General features: G+C 34.9%; 1 protein-coding gene across 11 annotated transcripts in view; it reads left to right on the forward strand.

Annotated features, from left to right (window-relative positions):
• PDE1C (phosphodiesterase 1C) overlaps positions 1–17,475 on the forward strand; it is a 335,588-nt gene that overhangs the window by 291,308 nt on the left and 26,805 nt on the right. For 10 of the 11 annotated variants that reach the window (XM_039336835.1, XM_039336836.1, XM_039336837.1 and 7 more), the window contains 2 exons: positions 604–915; positions 4,142–4,201. In XM_039336835.1, coding sequence (XP_039192769.1) covers positions 604–915; positions 4,142–4,201 — 372 coding nt within the window. Of the gene's footprint in view, positions 1–603; positions 916–4,141; positions 4,202–12,996; positions 16,523–17,475 lie in introns of those variants that run through there. The other variant, XM_039336843.1, reaches the window with a different exon arrangement.

Genomic DNA, 17,475 nt, shown 5'->3' on the forward strand with positions numbered 1-17,475 from the left:
CAGTCCTAGAAGAGATCAACCCCGACTGCTCTTTAGAAGGCCAGATCCTGAAGTTGAAACTCAAATATTTTGGCCACCTAATGAGAAGGAAGGACTCACTGGAGAAGGGCCTAATGCTGGGAAAGATTGAGGGCAATAGAAGAAGGGGACGACAGAGAATGAGATGGCTGGATGGAGTCACTGAAGCAGTAGGTGTGAACTTAAATGGACTCCAGAAGATGGTAGAGGACAGGAAGACCTGGAGGAACATTGTCCATGGGGTCGCGATGGGTCAGACACGACTTCGCAATTAACAACAACAAAATTACTTATACATATTGCAAAGAGGTGAGTGGCATGCAAAATGTAACTTTGATGGTTAATAGTTCATATACCTTCATTTATGATGAGCAGAAATGGCATGTGCTTATAGCATAGTTTTAAGAAAGCAAGCAGTAGACTTCAGCCAAGTGAGAATAGCATTTCTTAATTCTTTTAGGCTTTATGTCATTTCCAGCAACTAAAAACAACGGAGATTTAACATTTTGATAATTCCATTGCTCCTTTTTATACTCCCCTTCCCTGTCTCCATTTTTTTGTCTTTTGTTTTTGCTGAGAATACAGAAGAAAAAGCAAAGAAAGAAGCAGAGGAGAATTCTCAACAGGGTATAGATGACAAGAAAATGGAAGAAAATGAAGGAAAAAAACTACCTGAGGATAACATTACCACAAAGTCAGAGAAAAGTAAACAAGGGAATAAAGAGGGGAGTTCTGGCGATAGTAAGAGCACCGAAATCAATAAAAGTAATATAAATGGGAGTCGCCCAACTGGTGGTAACAAACATGGAACTTCTCAAGGAAAAAATGTAAATGAGATGGAAAAGGGGGCAGAGTCAAAATCAACCGGCGGAGAGTCAAAACAGCAGGCACAGAATGGTAAGTGTTTCTGTCCTTTCATGGAAAAGTGAATTTACTGGCAAATTCACTTATCACTTAGCTGCTTTAAGACTGATAGATGAATTACTTAGTTGGATATTTACAGTATGTTAACTTTAAAGTAACACAGTACTGTAGTGATTAAGTATATTAATACTATTGATATTATTGATAGTGTACTATTATAAATTGGATTACCCATTTTAGCAATTTTAGAAAAACAAAATTTGAATGGAGAACCCCAACCTGGTGCCTCTAGAACTTTTTGAACTACAAGTGGGAATTCAAGAAATAGATGCAACAATTCTACAGGCAAGCAGTTAAGAAGAATGTGCTACATAACATCAATGTCTTTCAATGTATAACATTTTCTTTTATTAAGTTTCTGCTGTCTTATTTTGGAAGAAAATTTCTGTTATTTGGGGATAGTGTCATCATTTCCTTCCAGAGTTGATTACACTTATCATTTTACCATGTAGTCAGCAGTACAGGATAACATTACCGTAAATGCCGGCGTACAAGGCGACCCGGCGTATAAGACGACCCCTGTCTTTATAGCCGGGCCGCATTCCTAGAACGTCGTCTTATATGACGGAAACTACCAGTATTTCCGGCGTATAAGACGACTCGGCGTATAAGACGACCCCCGTCTTTGGCGCCGATTTCAGCGCTCGTGGAAGTCGTCTTATACACCGGCATTTACGGTATATGTCCCTCAGTTGAGCCTATTCATTAAGAAATTCAGTTTGTGTATATTCAAACAAGAATAATCTTCTTGCATAAGTTAAAATATATTTTAGCATGTTTCTATTTCTTTTTATCATAGATACTATTATTAGTTACCTATATGTATATGTGTGTATAATGGATTTTTAGAATTTTTTCCTTTGCAGTTTTTTTATCTTCGTCTGTTGAAGACAAATATTAACAGCTCATTAATTCACCATTCTAATCAATGTAATATTTGCCTTCAACATAATTTTAAATCTTAAGTTTCAGTTTTTATATGGCATAAATTGAATAATTTAGAAAACTGACACAGGTTAGTTTCACACTTTCATACTAGCAACACTGTTAGCAACTCAGGGTATGCTGAACATTTTTCTTTTTTTTATAGGAAGATGCAGAAGGATAAAAAATAAAATTGTCTGCCTGTTTACTCATTTCATTGCTTATTTCTTAGTCATGATAGGTTTAGGATTTTATTTTATTTTATTTGGAGCCATATCTATATAGGTTGTCCTAATCAGTAAGGATCACTTAATATTAAATAAGCAATAGATGCTGGCCATTTAACAATATTACATAAACAATTCAATATGAGAGTGTTCTACACGTCTATATTTATATCTGTGTTTCATTGTATTGCCATCCATATATCTGAGTAACAGAAAAGAATCAGAGCCATAAGGATCAAGTTTGTTCCTATGATCTGAACACTCATATTAAGTTCATTTACATAAATAGTATTGGATTTCCTGTTATGTAAACCAATTATTGACACTTGGGTGGCTTTAAAAAATTCCAAAGTATTTAACTGAGCTGAGTAACTGAAATAAACATTTCAGATCCAATTGGGTCTTTAAAAGTGAAGCTCAAAGCTATATGGCACCCTGTTGTTGATGCAGCTTTGCATTATTAGAATGATTTAGAAGGAGAGGCAGCATGATACTGTCTAAGTTTTGGTGCCCTAAACCAGTGCCTATTCAATCTTTTAGCCGGGAGCTGGCCCTGGTCATCATTGTAGTGCCATCAACTGAAAAATAGTCATATCATACACAGAAATTTAAACAGCTCAGATTCCATAACCTTTTATATGATATCATAGGGATCTGTTCCTAACAATCATAGTGCCAAAGTACAAAAGATGTCTTATAATTTCAAGCTGTTGTTTTACATTTCATCTCTGCATTGCATACAAATATATTTAATTCAAAATTTGTGTTATGATGTTGTGAAATAATTTTCATCATGTCCTTCTTTTTCTTCCCCCATCCCAACCTTCTGACTATAGATGATCAAGCATACTGCATAAAGTGCAGTGGTAGCACTTAACTGATCTTGAAAAGCCAAGTAGAACTGAACCTCGTATTAGTGCTTAGATGGAATATCATCAAAAAATTCCACAACTGGTCTGCTATCTTCTCTAGTCCAAAGTCTGGTGAAAGAGCCAGATTTAAAGGCTGGAAAAGGAGCATATGTTTCTCTGGAGAGGTTTTCTCCAGAGCTGCTTCCAAGGTCCCACCAGATGAATTGTTTAATAGATGGTTCAGAACTATGAGCCTTACACCTTCCTTCCTTCTTTCCTATTGCTCCTTAGAGTCTACCTTTAGCCAAAGAATCTCACATCTCGTTATATAAGGTGCCATGGTGGCACAGTGGTTAGAATGCAGTATTGCAGATTAACTCTGCCCACAGCCTGGAATACAATTCTGGCTGAAGGTAGACTTCACCTTCCATCCTTCTGAGGTCAGTAAAACGAGGACCCAGATTATTGGTGCAATATGTTGACATTGCAAGCTGTTTAGAGAGGACTGCAAAGTGCTATTGCTATTGCTGTCTGTGGAACCATCAGTGACCTGTACTACTTTCCTGGTCACACAACTGATACCAAATTCAGAACCCAAGTAGACATATCTCTGAAGAGGCTACTCAGCCCTTCAGACCCCGCTCCCGGGCCCACTTAAATCTTAGTGATACATGCCAGCACAGCTGTCTCAACCACAATCATGTCATTTATAATAATGGCCTTATATTTATAAAGAGGATTAAGGTGCAAAATAGCTTTGTTAAATTTGATAAGGATTAATTTTTTTCTGAGGGGAAAAAAATAAAAAACATGTGATCAAATATTTGGGTTGACAGATAGGTTTGAAAATTGCAGGCAAATAGATTGCTTTTTCTTGCCTCAATATGTGAATTAAGCCTCAGAATGAGTGATGCTACATGTGTGCACATGTATGTGTGTGTAGGTGTATAATTTTCATGTATGTATTATTCTAATGTAGTCTTAGAATGTATAAAAAAGTTAATAGTGCAATATTTCTGAACGAAATTCTCCCTTCCACAGTGCATTGTTCACCCATTCTTTAATCTCCCAGTCAACTGCTCACACGAGTAACAAAAACATTATATATACTTTGTTTACTCTCTGCTTTTATTTTAGTTGATTGAGAGACATTTTATATCACTTAACATTTTCTTTCATATGATTTCTAACTTCCAGATGAATTAAAGGATCATAGTAAGAAGTCAGAAAAGGATCAGGGAAATGAGACAAAGGAGGGTAAGCAACAAATATTTGCTTTATTTCTTCCTCAATGTATGTACATTCAGCAGGCAATCTTATTGACTTATGAACTGGTTTGGATCAGTAACAAAATGCACAGAGATATTTTTATAGCAAAGCCAAAGAAGACTTTTCATATGAACTATATAAGTTGTATAAAAATAAAATGACCTTTTTTGTTTATTATTCATTGAAGATTAATTCTCCCATATAGATGCAAAAGAGACATGAACAATACATTGAAATTTCCCAGTGAACTTCTTCTGTGTTCATTTGGATGAATAATAGACACATGAAATAAATTCAGTTAAAGTATGATAAAACTAAAACAATATTTATAATCAGCTCTAAAACATGAAGGCTCTTACCTTGAAATTTCTACATGGAACATAAGAAATCTGATTTAGATAATTTTAAGAGAAACTGTTTAAATTCTGCTGATTCATTAATTTTGGCCCCCCAAATAGCACCTTACACCTATTTGCTCTTTTAGAAAAAAATGTTTTGTCCTTTGCAAATCTAATATTTGTATTTTTAGGTAGCTTTTACTGTAGGAATCAAATTGGAGCCTTAAGAAATTAATAAATCTTTTAATTTAAAAAAAGTTGGTATTTCCTTTGAAAATTATTACCATACATTGTTTCATACTTTTGATTTCAAATACTATTTGTTTGTAAATTCTCTTATTAAATACTATTAACTCCAGTTGTGACAGGAAAATGCACATTGGGGCTATATATATATTTAAATATATTCACTAGTTCAAGATTCTACATCAGGGATAGGGAACAATGGCCCTTTTATGACTTGTGGACTTCAACTCCCAGAATTCTGGGAATTGAAGTCCATAAGTCATAAAGGGGCCATCGTTCTCCACTATAATTCTTAAGAATTATAAAAGTGCCCTATGAGGTCAAAAAGTTAGGGCATAATTCATAATTTCTATGGGAAGAGAAAGAAAAGAAGATCTATATCCAGTTCCTACTAGGCAAAGATGGGCTTGCCCTTTCTGTAGCCCATCTGCCCTGCTATTTCATTAGGAGAAAATTGCAATCGAGCCAGTGAAAACATTTCTTCTAATGGCAATAGCTAGCAGACACCTGAGTCAGATTAGAACATACAGGCAAAAAGAATTAACATCTCTTCATTTAAAGCAGCTCAATCTCTCTCACATTTTTCAGATATAATATTCATGAAGTTGTTAGTTGCTTTAATGCAATGGTTCTCAACCTTTTTAATGCCGTGACCCCCAAACGGTCGTAAGTCGAGGACTACTCAACCGGTCATGAGTCGAGGACTACTCAACTGGTGCAGCACCGTTTGCAGAATGGGACTTTTGGCGGGCTCAGCAGGGCAGAGACAGCCTGGACAATTCCTATTGGCTTTTGAAAGCCAATAGAATTAGACTCTATTCAAGAGAGTCTATTCTATTGGCTTTCAAAATCCAATAGAATAAAAGGGAGTAGCACAGCTAAGGAAAAGGGGAAAAAAATGGCGGACTGCATTGTTTGGCGACCCCCGTGAAATGGTCGTTCGACCCCAAATGGGGTCCTGACCCACAGGTTGAGAACCACTGCTTTAATGAAGCCATTCTTAGTTTAGTTCAGAAGTGGTAGAAACTATTTTATAGCAACCAGGACAAGAATTTGAAATATCCACTACTGTTGGAGATAAATCCATCCTTCTATGGTGCCAATGCACTCTGTGCTTTCAACATTAGTGGCATTTACATACCTTGGACACCATGGTGGCAGGAGGGGAGAGAAATTAGTAACCTATGCAATGTTCACATTAGTTATTATTCATCTTATGATTATTTATTAAGTATTGTATCTCTTTCATATACAACAACAATTTCCCATATATATTAATATATATTTACATATACATTATGTAATAGCGTGGCGGGTGGCTCAGTGGTTAAGACACTGGGCTTGTTGGTTGGAAAGCTGGCAGACCAGTTTTGAGACCCGAGCACCATGCAACAGGGTGAGCTCTCATCCTTGCACCAGCTCCTGCCAACTTAGCAGTTTGAAAACAAGCAGATGTGAATAGATAAATAGATACACTTTGGTGGGAAGGTGACAGTGCTCCATGATGCCATGCTGCCACAGGACCGTGGAAACCTCTTTGGACAGTGCTGCCTCAATGGCCTTGAAATGGAGATGAACACTGCCCCCCCCTATAGTTGGTAATGACTAGAGAAGCCACCTTTACCTTTATTTTTTACATTATATAAATAATAATTTGACACAAACTTCCATTTTGGGTCGTCATTATACTAAACAAATATGTACTTTTTTGCTGCTGTGGAATTGACAGCCAATGATAGATGACTAGAGATTAAGCTAAGAATAATAATATTTGTATATTTTTAATAATTTCAAATATATTCCTTTGATACATGTAGAACTAATTTCTCAGATAATACAGAAAGTGATAGGAGTGTTCTCATGTGCACATCTGAAGGCTATGCATCATAATTCTTCTGGCTAGTTAGCTAGATGCCATGAAGTCAGACATGACTGCAAAGTGAAATGCTAATTCTCATGACCATCTTTAATAACAATGTACAGTTCTTTAAAAAGTACTCTAGTAGCCTCTTTGATTCTGTCCATCTCTTTTGTTTGTTGTGTTTTCCCCGTTTTCCTTTTCTGAACCTTACCAGGTATATAATGATTTTTCTAAATGGATTTATATCACATGCCCAAAATATATGTGTTGCTATTCCAATAGTTTTTAATCTCAAGAGGGTCATCTACTTTATGTAGTACATGACCAATTTGATTGGTGTTTTTTGCAGCCTTGATAATTCTGAATCCATAATTCAGAGGCATTTATTTTCTGTCTCTTACTCTTTATAGTATCTGTATTTTAAAGCTATATATTCCTCCTGGGGAAAAAATAGACATTACTTTAAACATTCTGAGGTTTTTTAATAGAAAAATTTTCTTATGATTAATATCTTCTTCAATACAAATTCATTTTGACCCCAAGAAAACCAGGCTAATAACAATTCAACTAATTCTGGTAATTCAAAACATTATGGGGAATTTAAAACCTATTATCTGCAACCCTGTTGCTGGTTCATAATCCTAGGTTTCAGAAAGGGAGTAAGGGTATGGTATAGCTTCCTTTCATCAATGAAATAAAAGAATTGTTTTTATGTCTTTAGGAAAATTATTATTCATCCTTGGACAATGGGGGGGGGCAGGAGGGGGGAGGAATATGTAGCTGGATATACAAAAAATAAAATGAGTAAAACAATTAACATTTATTTATCATATTTTTCCTACTTTTTACATCAACCCTGTTAATCATCTATATGAACAGAATATAAATTTGAAGCTTGCTCTGAATCAGAAATGCAACTCCCACCACCCAGCCACTCACAATTCCTTTTGTTTTGGTTCTTTTCACTGGCCCTCACTCAATATTATTTGCTCCTGATTGTCTTTTGGAGTGTTTAGCCCACAGGAAATCTAATCAATAACAGGACACCAAGCTCATGCTGTAAGAAGCCAGATTGAATAGCTAAACAAACACCCGTAGGGTGAATATTACGCATTCAATCTGTTTAGATAGCCTTGATGAATAATGGCCGTATGTGCAGAAGGCAGAAGAAGCAAGCATATGAACTTGCTGGGGAAGGAATTTTTAAGCAAATTGACTGAATTCCATTCCATTACAATTACCCTCAAATTTTGCTTGAAAATGTTTATAAAAATATTTATTGGAAGGAGAGGTATATATGAAAAAAGATATTGGAGGAGGACGCTTTTGCAAATATATATAATTTAAATCAGTGTTTCTCAACTATTCTTGAGGTTTTATGTGCGGACTTTTAAAATTTCCCAGAATTCTTTAGCCAGAAATTCCTCAAGTCCATGTTTTAAAGGCTCTGAGATTGAGAAACACTGATTTTAGACTACAATTTAAATTAACATTTCAATGATTTTTTTCAAAACAAAATAAAATGAAGCACAATAATCTTATAATAGATGGGAAGATAAATCATCCAGATTTGTTTTCTTACTTCAGAAATTAAAAAAATAATAATTTCAAGTTATTTCTGTCCAGATAATGAAAAATCTGAAAATTTTTCTAAATTCTTATAACAAACTAAAAGTCTCATTCTCCTATTTACCACGGTTAGTAAATACAACTGTTTCAAATGATCAGCCTGCTATATAGTTATGAAAGAGCAATTTCTTGTGCTTTTGAAAGAAAGTAACTGTAAATAGCCCCTCAAATTTATTGACCTCAAAATACAGAATAAATTCACACTCTAAAAACTATAGTCAAGGGGCAACTGCTTTCCCTTTCTCCTATACTGGGTTGTTTTTAAAGACCTTAGGTTCTTACGTGACTATAAAAACTATTTGGAAAATTCTTCTAAATACATCTCTACCCCAACAAGATGCCCAATAATCCCGAATGAGAAAGCACATGAGGTCCAGACACAACCCAGATAAAGACTGATTTATTCATCTGTACTTTTAATTTAATCTTCCTATATTGGCACTTACAGTATCTTACTTTCAAGAAAACACAGAGTGGATATGAGACAGAATAAGCTGCTCCCTTTCCTTTCTGAAATTAGTTATCCCAATTTTTAATGGGATTTTTCTATTCCAGTTTGATTGCATGAGGATAATATGATTAGGGCAAATACAGCCAGGAAGAAAATGTACTTGTGAGGTGATAGAGGCCCTATTTCCAGTGACACACATAAAGCCATAAATGTTATTGGCTCATTACTAGAATAAAATCATAGTTGTCCATAAGACAACGGGTCAGAAGCATTTACTTAGTATTGAACTGTTAGCAAACAATGTCCTTCATATATATCTATATTTTGAGATAGCTAAAAACAAGCAAAATATATATTCATCTTAGGAAATGCTTCCACCTAGTGGCCAAATAATTGTCATAGTTACAAACATAGTCTGCTTATTAGGAGACTGATTTTGGATCCTCATTGATGCAAGAATAAAAATGATTTGCTTGCCCAAATTCTTTTCTAAGGGTGTTTTAAAGATATTGTTTATAACACTATTGGATGTTATCAAAGAATTCCACATTAACAGAACTATATTGTGTTTTGGATTGGCGTTCCAAATTTAGGAAGAATTCTGGCTAATAGATTATCACCAACATCAATAACAGTTTCCATTTGGTTTTCAGAATTAAATGAATTAAAATCAACTCAAGAGCAAAATACCTCTAAGAGATTATTGTACATTATTGTTATTACTAATAATACATCCATTCTGACGCAGAACAAGAATTGCTGGTGCAAAAAGAAAAAAGTTTTATTTTCATCTTTCAAACTTTTTTCTACTCTCTTTAGCTCTGTAAATGGAAAATCTTTTTATTGATCTTTAAAATGAAATTGAACTTCCATGTTGATCTCTGAAAGTTTTAGAGACAATTTATAGGAGAATATAGTTGCTTTCACACTAATGCTGAACTGGATATAATGAAATGTTCTATCTAAGGTCATACACTGAATAACACAGAATAATAAAATAATGTGTACCATTTATTACTCCACGAAGGAGGGCTGTGGACTTTGGGATGTAAAAAAAAATCAAAATAATAACTACAATCAGACAACTTTTTTTTTAATTGCCAGCTTGGGAATATCACTCTCCTGCAGGTCTACTATTGATACATGGCCTCAACTCAATCCCTTTTTTAGTTACCATTTCTCTTTAAGCTAGCAGTACAGCATCCTCTTCCAAATAAGAGGACAGACAGCTGATGTTTTCTCAGAGAAATACTTATTATGGTTGGCTGTGCTTAGGAAGAGGCTTGTACTGTAAATGGTTCAGATTTTCTTCTAGCCAATTAAATTAACATGACCAAACCTGAAACTGAAATTGAAATGAGACATTTTTTATTGTGCTTTCTGCTTACATATTGTGAGATTAGTTTCAGCTATTAATAAGACCCAGGATTCAGTTCATCTGACCTCTTCATACCTGCCCTTCATTTTTTTTAAAAAAAAAGCCAGGAGGTTTGGAATGTTAGGTTGAGAGCATTGTGAATGCCTCATTAAGGAAGCTGTTAGTTTGCAATAATTTTACTTGGCTGCTGAGATTGTGGGGTAAAAAAGCTAGATTCCTGTAGTGCATGCAAAGGTATCTCCTTTGTATTATTTTGGCCCCAAAATAAAGGTTTTTACTGGTGTGAACTAACTTAGTATGAGAGACATGCAATTGTTCCGCCTCCCAAAATGGCCTCATTATTGTCTTCTCCATATCACCTAGAAATGATACAAGTAACTAAAAATATTTCTTCTGTGTTTAACAAACTATATATGCAGAACCAGATTACAAGGAATGGGCAAGCTTCAGCTGTTACACTGTTAAGCTTTTTACACCTATTATACATCCAGGTGATTTCTATTTGAAAGAATGATATCTTCTTTCTTCCAATGGTGATGGAAGAAGACAGCAACTCCGAGATTGGCACTGCAGAAAAAAGAGGATTCTTAATGGGGAAAATAGCATTTTATCCATTTAAGCTAGAATATTATTCAAAGCACTAACATTCTATTGCATTTCCTGCAACCTCTTTTGGGGGACTATGCTCTGGTGAATTTCATGAAGCTCACTGTGGAATGAATAAATAATAGTGCTTGCTATCTACTTTGTTCTTTGAAAATTAAACTACAGAGTGCTCTGGGGCACAGATGTAGTTCCTGTCTGCAATGCTTAAAAACAGTTATATGATCACACGAAAAAACAGAACTACTTCAAGGAGATGCAAACACCCCAGTGTACTCCAAATTTGCAATTGAATGCAAAGTGCTCACAACTCTAATAAATATAGGATTATTAAAATCACCCAAGATATATAAAAATAACCATGTTTCTTTAATTAGAAAAATCCACTACAGGATACTCTTTGTCAGGTCCAGTTCCCAGAGATGACACAGTAAGATCCACTTGAGCCCAGTTTTCTATCTGCTTACACCTACCTGAGAGAATCTTGCCAGTCTAAAGCTATATAATCTTCTAAACTAATGAACATATTCTGGAAGATTCCAAGATGTGGCTACCTTGAATCTTTTCTTCTACCTACCACCTAGTTCAGGACTGTGCAGTCGCTTGTTTGGGGCTTCTCTCTCTGTAGTGTTCAACCTCCTCCTTCATAAGCTACAGAACAACTAGTGACATTCCCCCCCCCCACCCCATTTTTCAACTGCACATTCCTTCACACCTTTGTGAGCTGAAGGTTGGAAACAAATGCCTAAACAGTAAACTGAATATGTGATTATTTAGTATAATACTTGGTCTACTGTCTAAATGGTAAATTAAGTAATATAGTATATGGCAGTTCTTAAAACACTTTGTTTGGATTTGCCTACTCTTTATCAAGTATGGGTTGCCTTGCTGGAAATTGTAATATCCATTATTAGTAAACTAGATGTTGCAAACATATGCTTTGAATGGAATGGGCAGGATGCCTGTTGATTTTCTTTTTGTTCAATTAGCCTTTTACTTTATCAAAATCCTCCTGCTCTTTAACAGAGAACACATTTTTAGATCTGTAATAATGAAGTTCTTATCTATTCAGGATTAAAGATCTCATTTAAGAATTTAATGCTAAATTCTAAACTTTTCCTTTAGGAACCTGGTGCTAAAAACTGAAACTAGATGTTTAATCATTCCAGTTTGTTGCCATTAATTGTTTTTATTTAATTTCAATGCACTAAGTTGTACATATTATAGAAGAAAGCACAATACCAGAAGAAAGCAAAGATACTTTTACAATAAGGCAAAACCTGTTCAAAAAGGAAGCAAATTGTACATTTTCCTCAAAGTGCCAGAGCTGATTGGAATTCAGAGTACCTATACACTTACTGAATGTAACCACTACTGAATGGAATCAAAGCTGGGGATACAGCCCAATACAGCTAGAGGGCATCAAATTATAAGATGTTATGGCAATAACCACGAAGAATGTTATTCTGAGTTGTACAACTTTGTGTCTGATGCAGCTTCCAAGTCAATCCTTCTGTTATAAAAAGATACAGAATTTGTTCCTCAAGGAAATACCTGAAATCTCTCAGCTTCTTGTCTAATTTTTAAGGAAGCACTGTGCCTCAGTCATATATTATCTTTGCTGAAGGAATGTCTAGGTTCAATAAATAGGAATAGAGAAACTTCCTTTTCAAATCCAGGAAATAACATGGAGCAAGATGAGGATAGTCTGATGTGATCTAAGACAGTTTTTTATATACCTGTGTAAGTTAATTTGAGCTATTAGGCACATAACTAAAAAACAAGCATGGCTCAAATTAGTGGCAACTTTAATAATAATTTAGATTATTGTTTTTATTTTAATAGCAGGAACAAAGTGACAAATATAGCAAATTCCAAAAAATAAAAGAACAACAGGAAGTGGCAACATATTTTTTAATTAGGATTCCTGACAGCTATTAGTAATTGTATCATCTAGACTACTCAGTTCCCTTCCTCCTGGTTCTGCCCTGCATATAGAAACTGTTAGTAATCTGTGAATATGCTCAATCTTCATTTTCATGTTGGGAAAGCTCTTTTTCAAAGTTTTTTTAAAGTATTTCTGGAAACCATGCATATAGCTCCCTCTTTGGCAGAATGGGGCACTCTGGGAAGGAATTTGCTTTGAGCAGTAGGACAGTGTGATATTTAAAGAGAATATTGTTTATTTTTCTTTCAATTCTTTTTTTATATTTATTGGATAGTAGGGAGGAACATTGACAACTTTCTTTCTCTCTTTCTCTCTCTTTTTTTTTCCAGATGCAGAAGAGTAAAAAACAAAACAAAACACATATATAATCAAAAAGGGACTTCAAATTTCTTTCATCATTTTAATTCATCTTCACTCTCCTACTCCCTCCACAAAGGCCAATTTCTGAAGGGCCTTATGCAGCTTTCCAAGCCTCAACTTCTGTCCGCCTCCCACTAGCAACTTCGCATTAATGGCTGGGAGGTGGGCATATCCTACAAGATTTTTTTCCACTTAAGGTGGAAAAATAAATGAATTCCCTCTAGCAAAATGACTACTCTTTTGGGACTTGCAGAACAAGCAGAGGTGATGGTCACATGAGTGCCAGCTTGCGAACAATATTCTGAGGTGATGAAGCAGAGAACTGACACATTCATGGAAAAAAAAGCCTTGAAAACCATTGTTATTTTAATGACCAAAGAAAGGGGGGAAAGAAGAAGAAGAAGAGGCATTGAACTGTCTATCAATATGAGCAATGAATGGGTTTTGTTTTGTTTTTTTACAAAAAGAAATCTGGTTATTTTACCAATAAGTGAATTATTGAATTCCTAGACAGCTTTATAGTTATTTTTTTAAAAGTCTGTAGATTTCATTTGCTTAATATTTGGTTTCTACTTTGAATGCCATTTATTTGGTTCATCATTTTGTTTTTTGGCACTTATTGATGAAAGAATGTTTCCGAAACAGTGAATGTGCTGTCTGCTTGTCTTCTGAACAACTCATTCTTTTTTTTTTTTTTTAAAAAAGGCTACATCTGCCCTTTAAATTGATTTGAATAACACTAAAAATGGTAATGTCTTCTTCAAATTGAGTTCAACTCCCAAATCTAGGGTATCCTCAGGGAACTGTCAAAAAAGTAAAAATGGCAGATTAAGTCTTGAAATTGAAACCCTGCCCTTCTTTACAGGTGGTACATGTGTGATGCATGTAAAAAAAAAAAAAAGAGCAGAGCTTCAATCATGCAATCACATTCGACCTTTTCATCCCCTCATGGACACTCCTGAACATGTCTCAGTAATATTCTTAGCAACTTGAATTTTTTCATTTATACTTGTGCAATAGCCTTCTGTTGCTGAATGAGCTATGAGGAAACTGAATTGGCCAATACTGTGTATCAAACAGGATGCAATATCAATTTTATATCAGTCAGATTTAACAGGCTTGGTTTATCTGTTTGCCTCCAAATAATAAACAAGGGCAAGTGGGAAGCCTCGCCTAGGCATCTAAGGTTTCTGGATGATGCAGCACAACTACTAGTCCCCTTTTATGCAGAGACAATACACGTATTCATTATGTGTATTCCTAATTACAAAGCTGACATAAACCTTTGCTAGTAGAATAGCAGAATTCTCAAAATAAGCACTCATTTTTTTTCTTTTGCATTAGTGTAACCAAGATACTTCCCTTTAATAAATAGCTAGACATAGTGCTTCAGTTTTGATTTGCCACTTAGTGACCATCTGAAGTTATGGTAAACCAAAAGGTACTTATGAATCAGTTCTGAAATTCTGATGGCTATTACCCCATGGTTACATGACTAGTTTGGGCACTCAGCAAGTGGCCCCTATTTACAGAGGTTTGCAGTGTCCCATGATCATGGGACAGCAATTTATAATGGTTTTGCCAAAACCTGGTGTTTACTTTTATCTTTGGGCAAAAACACCTCATAGCAATGACTGTGGCATTCACTTAATGACCATGATGATTCACTTAACAACTGTCACAAAAAAGATCGTAAAATTGGATTGGCCATGTCAGTTTACGCAGGCTCCAGTCAAAGACAACCTGTACTGCATGATGATCCTTAAAAAAGGACACATGAGGATTCAGAAATAGAAAATTATGAAATTATGGCTAGGATAATGATTTGCTGTATGTCCTGATCCCTGTATTTTTTCAGTGGTAATGTGGATAGGAATGCAAACCTATTTGATTTTTAAACTGTTTGATTGAATTGTCATATTTTTCTCAAAATAACACCAGTCATTTTATAGAATTCTTCTGTCTGACCACACTCACCAATTTCTCATTCTAGACCCGTATGTATTTTTGATAAAGTGATTTATAGTTCTAAATATTTTTTCACTAAAGCTCAGGTTAAAAAACATATGACTTTCTTTTTCATCCTGGTTTCAGAAAAAAACTATAATAAGGCCATCTAAATACATATGTATTTTAATTTATTATTATTTATTAAAACTTTATGCTGCCTATCTCCCCTATAAGGTGACTCTGTGTGTGACCACAGTTTATATATATCTACTTTGTATTAAAAACAATTCCAATTGGCCTAGGGCAAATTATTTTTCATAGTAAAATTAATTTCATATTGTGTGTGTTGGTATGTGTGTGTTTCTCCACGTTTAACAGAATTTGTCTAGTTTTGTGCAAGAACCTTTTAGCCTTACTTCCATTTCTCAATATGGGAATAATATTGCGATGTTGTCCTATATTTTATGGGTATTTTAAAGCTAAGTATCAAATACTATTGTCACACAATAGTTTACAAAATGCAATTTTACTGTGCTCTGTGTTTCTAGCAGGTGGGGGGGGGGAACAAAATATTGAATTTAAATAGCAGATACGAAGTACAGGAAAACCACAGAGGTTTAGTTTAGGGACTGGCAATCCAGAATAAGACAGCTTCATTCTTCAGTCTCCCGAGGAACAGACTTATAGCCAACACATTTCAGAATAGAACAATTGGAAAGAATCAGTTTCTAGAACATGGTGTGCTTAAGAGGTGGAAGCCACCTCTTAATAATTTTAAACAAATACAGTCCTTAAACAAATACACCCCATCATTGGTGTATTTCTGGAGAAGGAAAATATTACTTAAAGTTCATTCTGATTAGCAGATGTCAACTTAGCATCTTCTGGAAGCATATATATATAAATTTGGTAGCATTAGGATTTTGAACAGAATTCAGATTAATTGCAAATATTGTTCTACCAGTTTGTGACATTATTTTCCTCCTCTATGAAATGAAAATAATACATGTGTACTTTTTAACACAAAACCCAAGGACTCTTCACATCAAATATGACAACAATTGGGCCCATTTTTAATTTAGCCAGTAACTATTCTACTGGTTTTGAAATTGCAATCACAAATAGTTATACTAGGTAATGCACACATATGGATAGTGGGATCCAAAGGCAAAAGGGTGGTTCAGAGGGCATGCCACTTCTCTGCAACTTATTAAAGTGTTTCCCTGGGTAGTTGTGTTTGCAGAGGGCGTCCATGTGATCACAAGAAAAGATGCAGCCTTTTCAAGTGTTGTGGACAGTTATTGTGTGCTCTGAGGCATATTTTTTTCTTTATGTCTGAAATGTTGCATAGCCTAAATGTGCAAACTTCTTTAATTGTGTGCAATCTAACTTTAAAATGTCTTATAGAATTTTATGGGACTTACTCCCAAATAAGTGGCGGTAGAATTGCAGTTTCTCAGGATGCATTTTCCTGTCAAGAATGGGCAGGATCTGTGGTTACAAAGAAACTCCTCATTGCATTTATTACTAAAAAAAAAAAAAAGAGTTTGATTGTCACAATTTTGTGCCGAGGTTCACTTTAAATATTCAGGCTACCTACTTCTACAGTTTGCAGCTTTTGCACATATAGCTTAGCCTATTTATACAGAAGGCAGTTATTGTCCTCTGTCTCTTATTTAATATTTTCTACACTTTAGGATTTTAAACTATAATTTAGGGTTTGAAATACTCTAATGTGTATTTAATGCAATATTAAGTCCCAACTAAATGAAATATTTTGTTTAGAGGGATGATCTCTGCTCCCCTCTGGAGTCATTAAAGTTTCCTTAGACATTATCTCTTCACAAAATATCTGTTGAGTTTGATACATTTACTTTTAGGTTAATTTTTTTTCCATTATATTCATCTACCAGACAATTTAGACGACAGTTCAGAAAGGCAGGAAATGCCTTAAATATAGCAAGAGATAGAACTGAAATGTGTTGTGCATTTGTGCACCACCGTCTCTAAGTCAGTGTTGACTTCTCGTTTTCAGGAGTAGTTTGCCACTGCCTCTTTCTTAGAGCTGACAGTGACTAGCCCAAAATTACCCAGCTGTCTTTATGCCTAAGATTGTAGCCTGGTGCCTTAGCCACTACACCAAACTAACTCAAAGCTAAAATACCAATATACAGAAAACGCTGGGCAAAGTAGCATAGTATGGCTACAGCACAAATAATGGATTAAAAACTTGATTTATATCTTGTACTACAGTAGAACCTCTCCAAAATATATCATCCTTTTCTTCTCATTTGAAATCAACTTAACTGTATTTCAAATTTTACTACATAATGAAGAAAAATTACTTAGGGCTAAAATTTGCATTCAATCCCAAAACAACTGGAGCATCCCTTGAACACAATCGGAATTGACAAATTCACCATCAGTCAATTGCAAAAGGCAGCTTTATTTGGAACAGCTTACATCCTGCGATGATACCTTTAACACCATCAAACATC

The sequence above is a fragment of the Crotalus tigris genome, unplaced genomic scaffold (assembly GCF_016545835.1).
Source record: "Crotalus tigris isolate CLP2741 ecotype Arizona unplaced genomic scaffold, ASM1654583v1 scf7180000017666.379230911805:20528666, whole genome shotgun sequence".
Taxonomy (NCBI): Eukaryota; Metazoa; Chordata; class Lepidosauria; order Squamata; family Viperidae; genus Crotalus; species Crotalus tigris.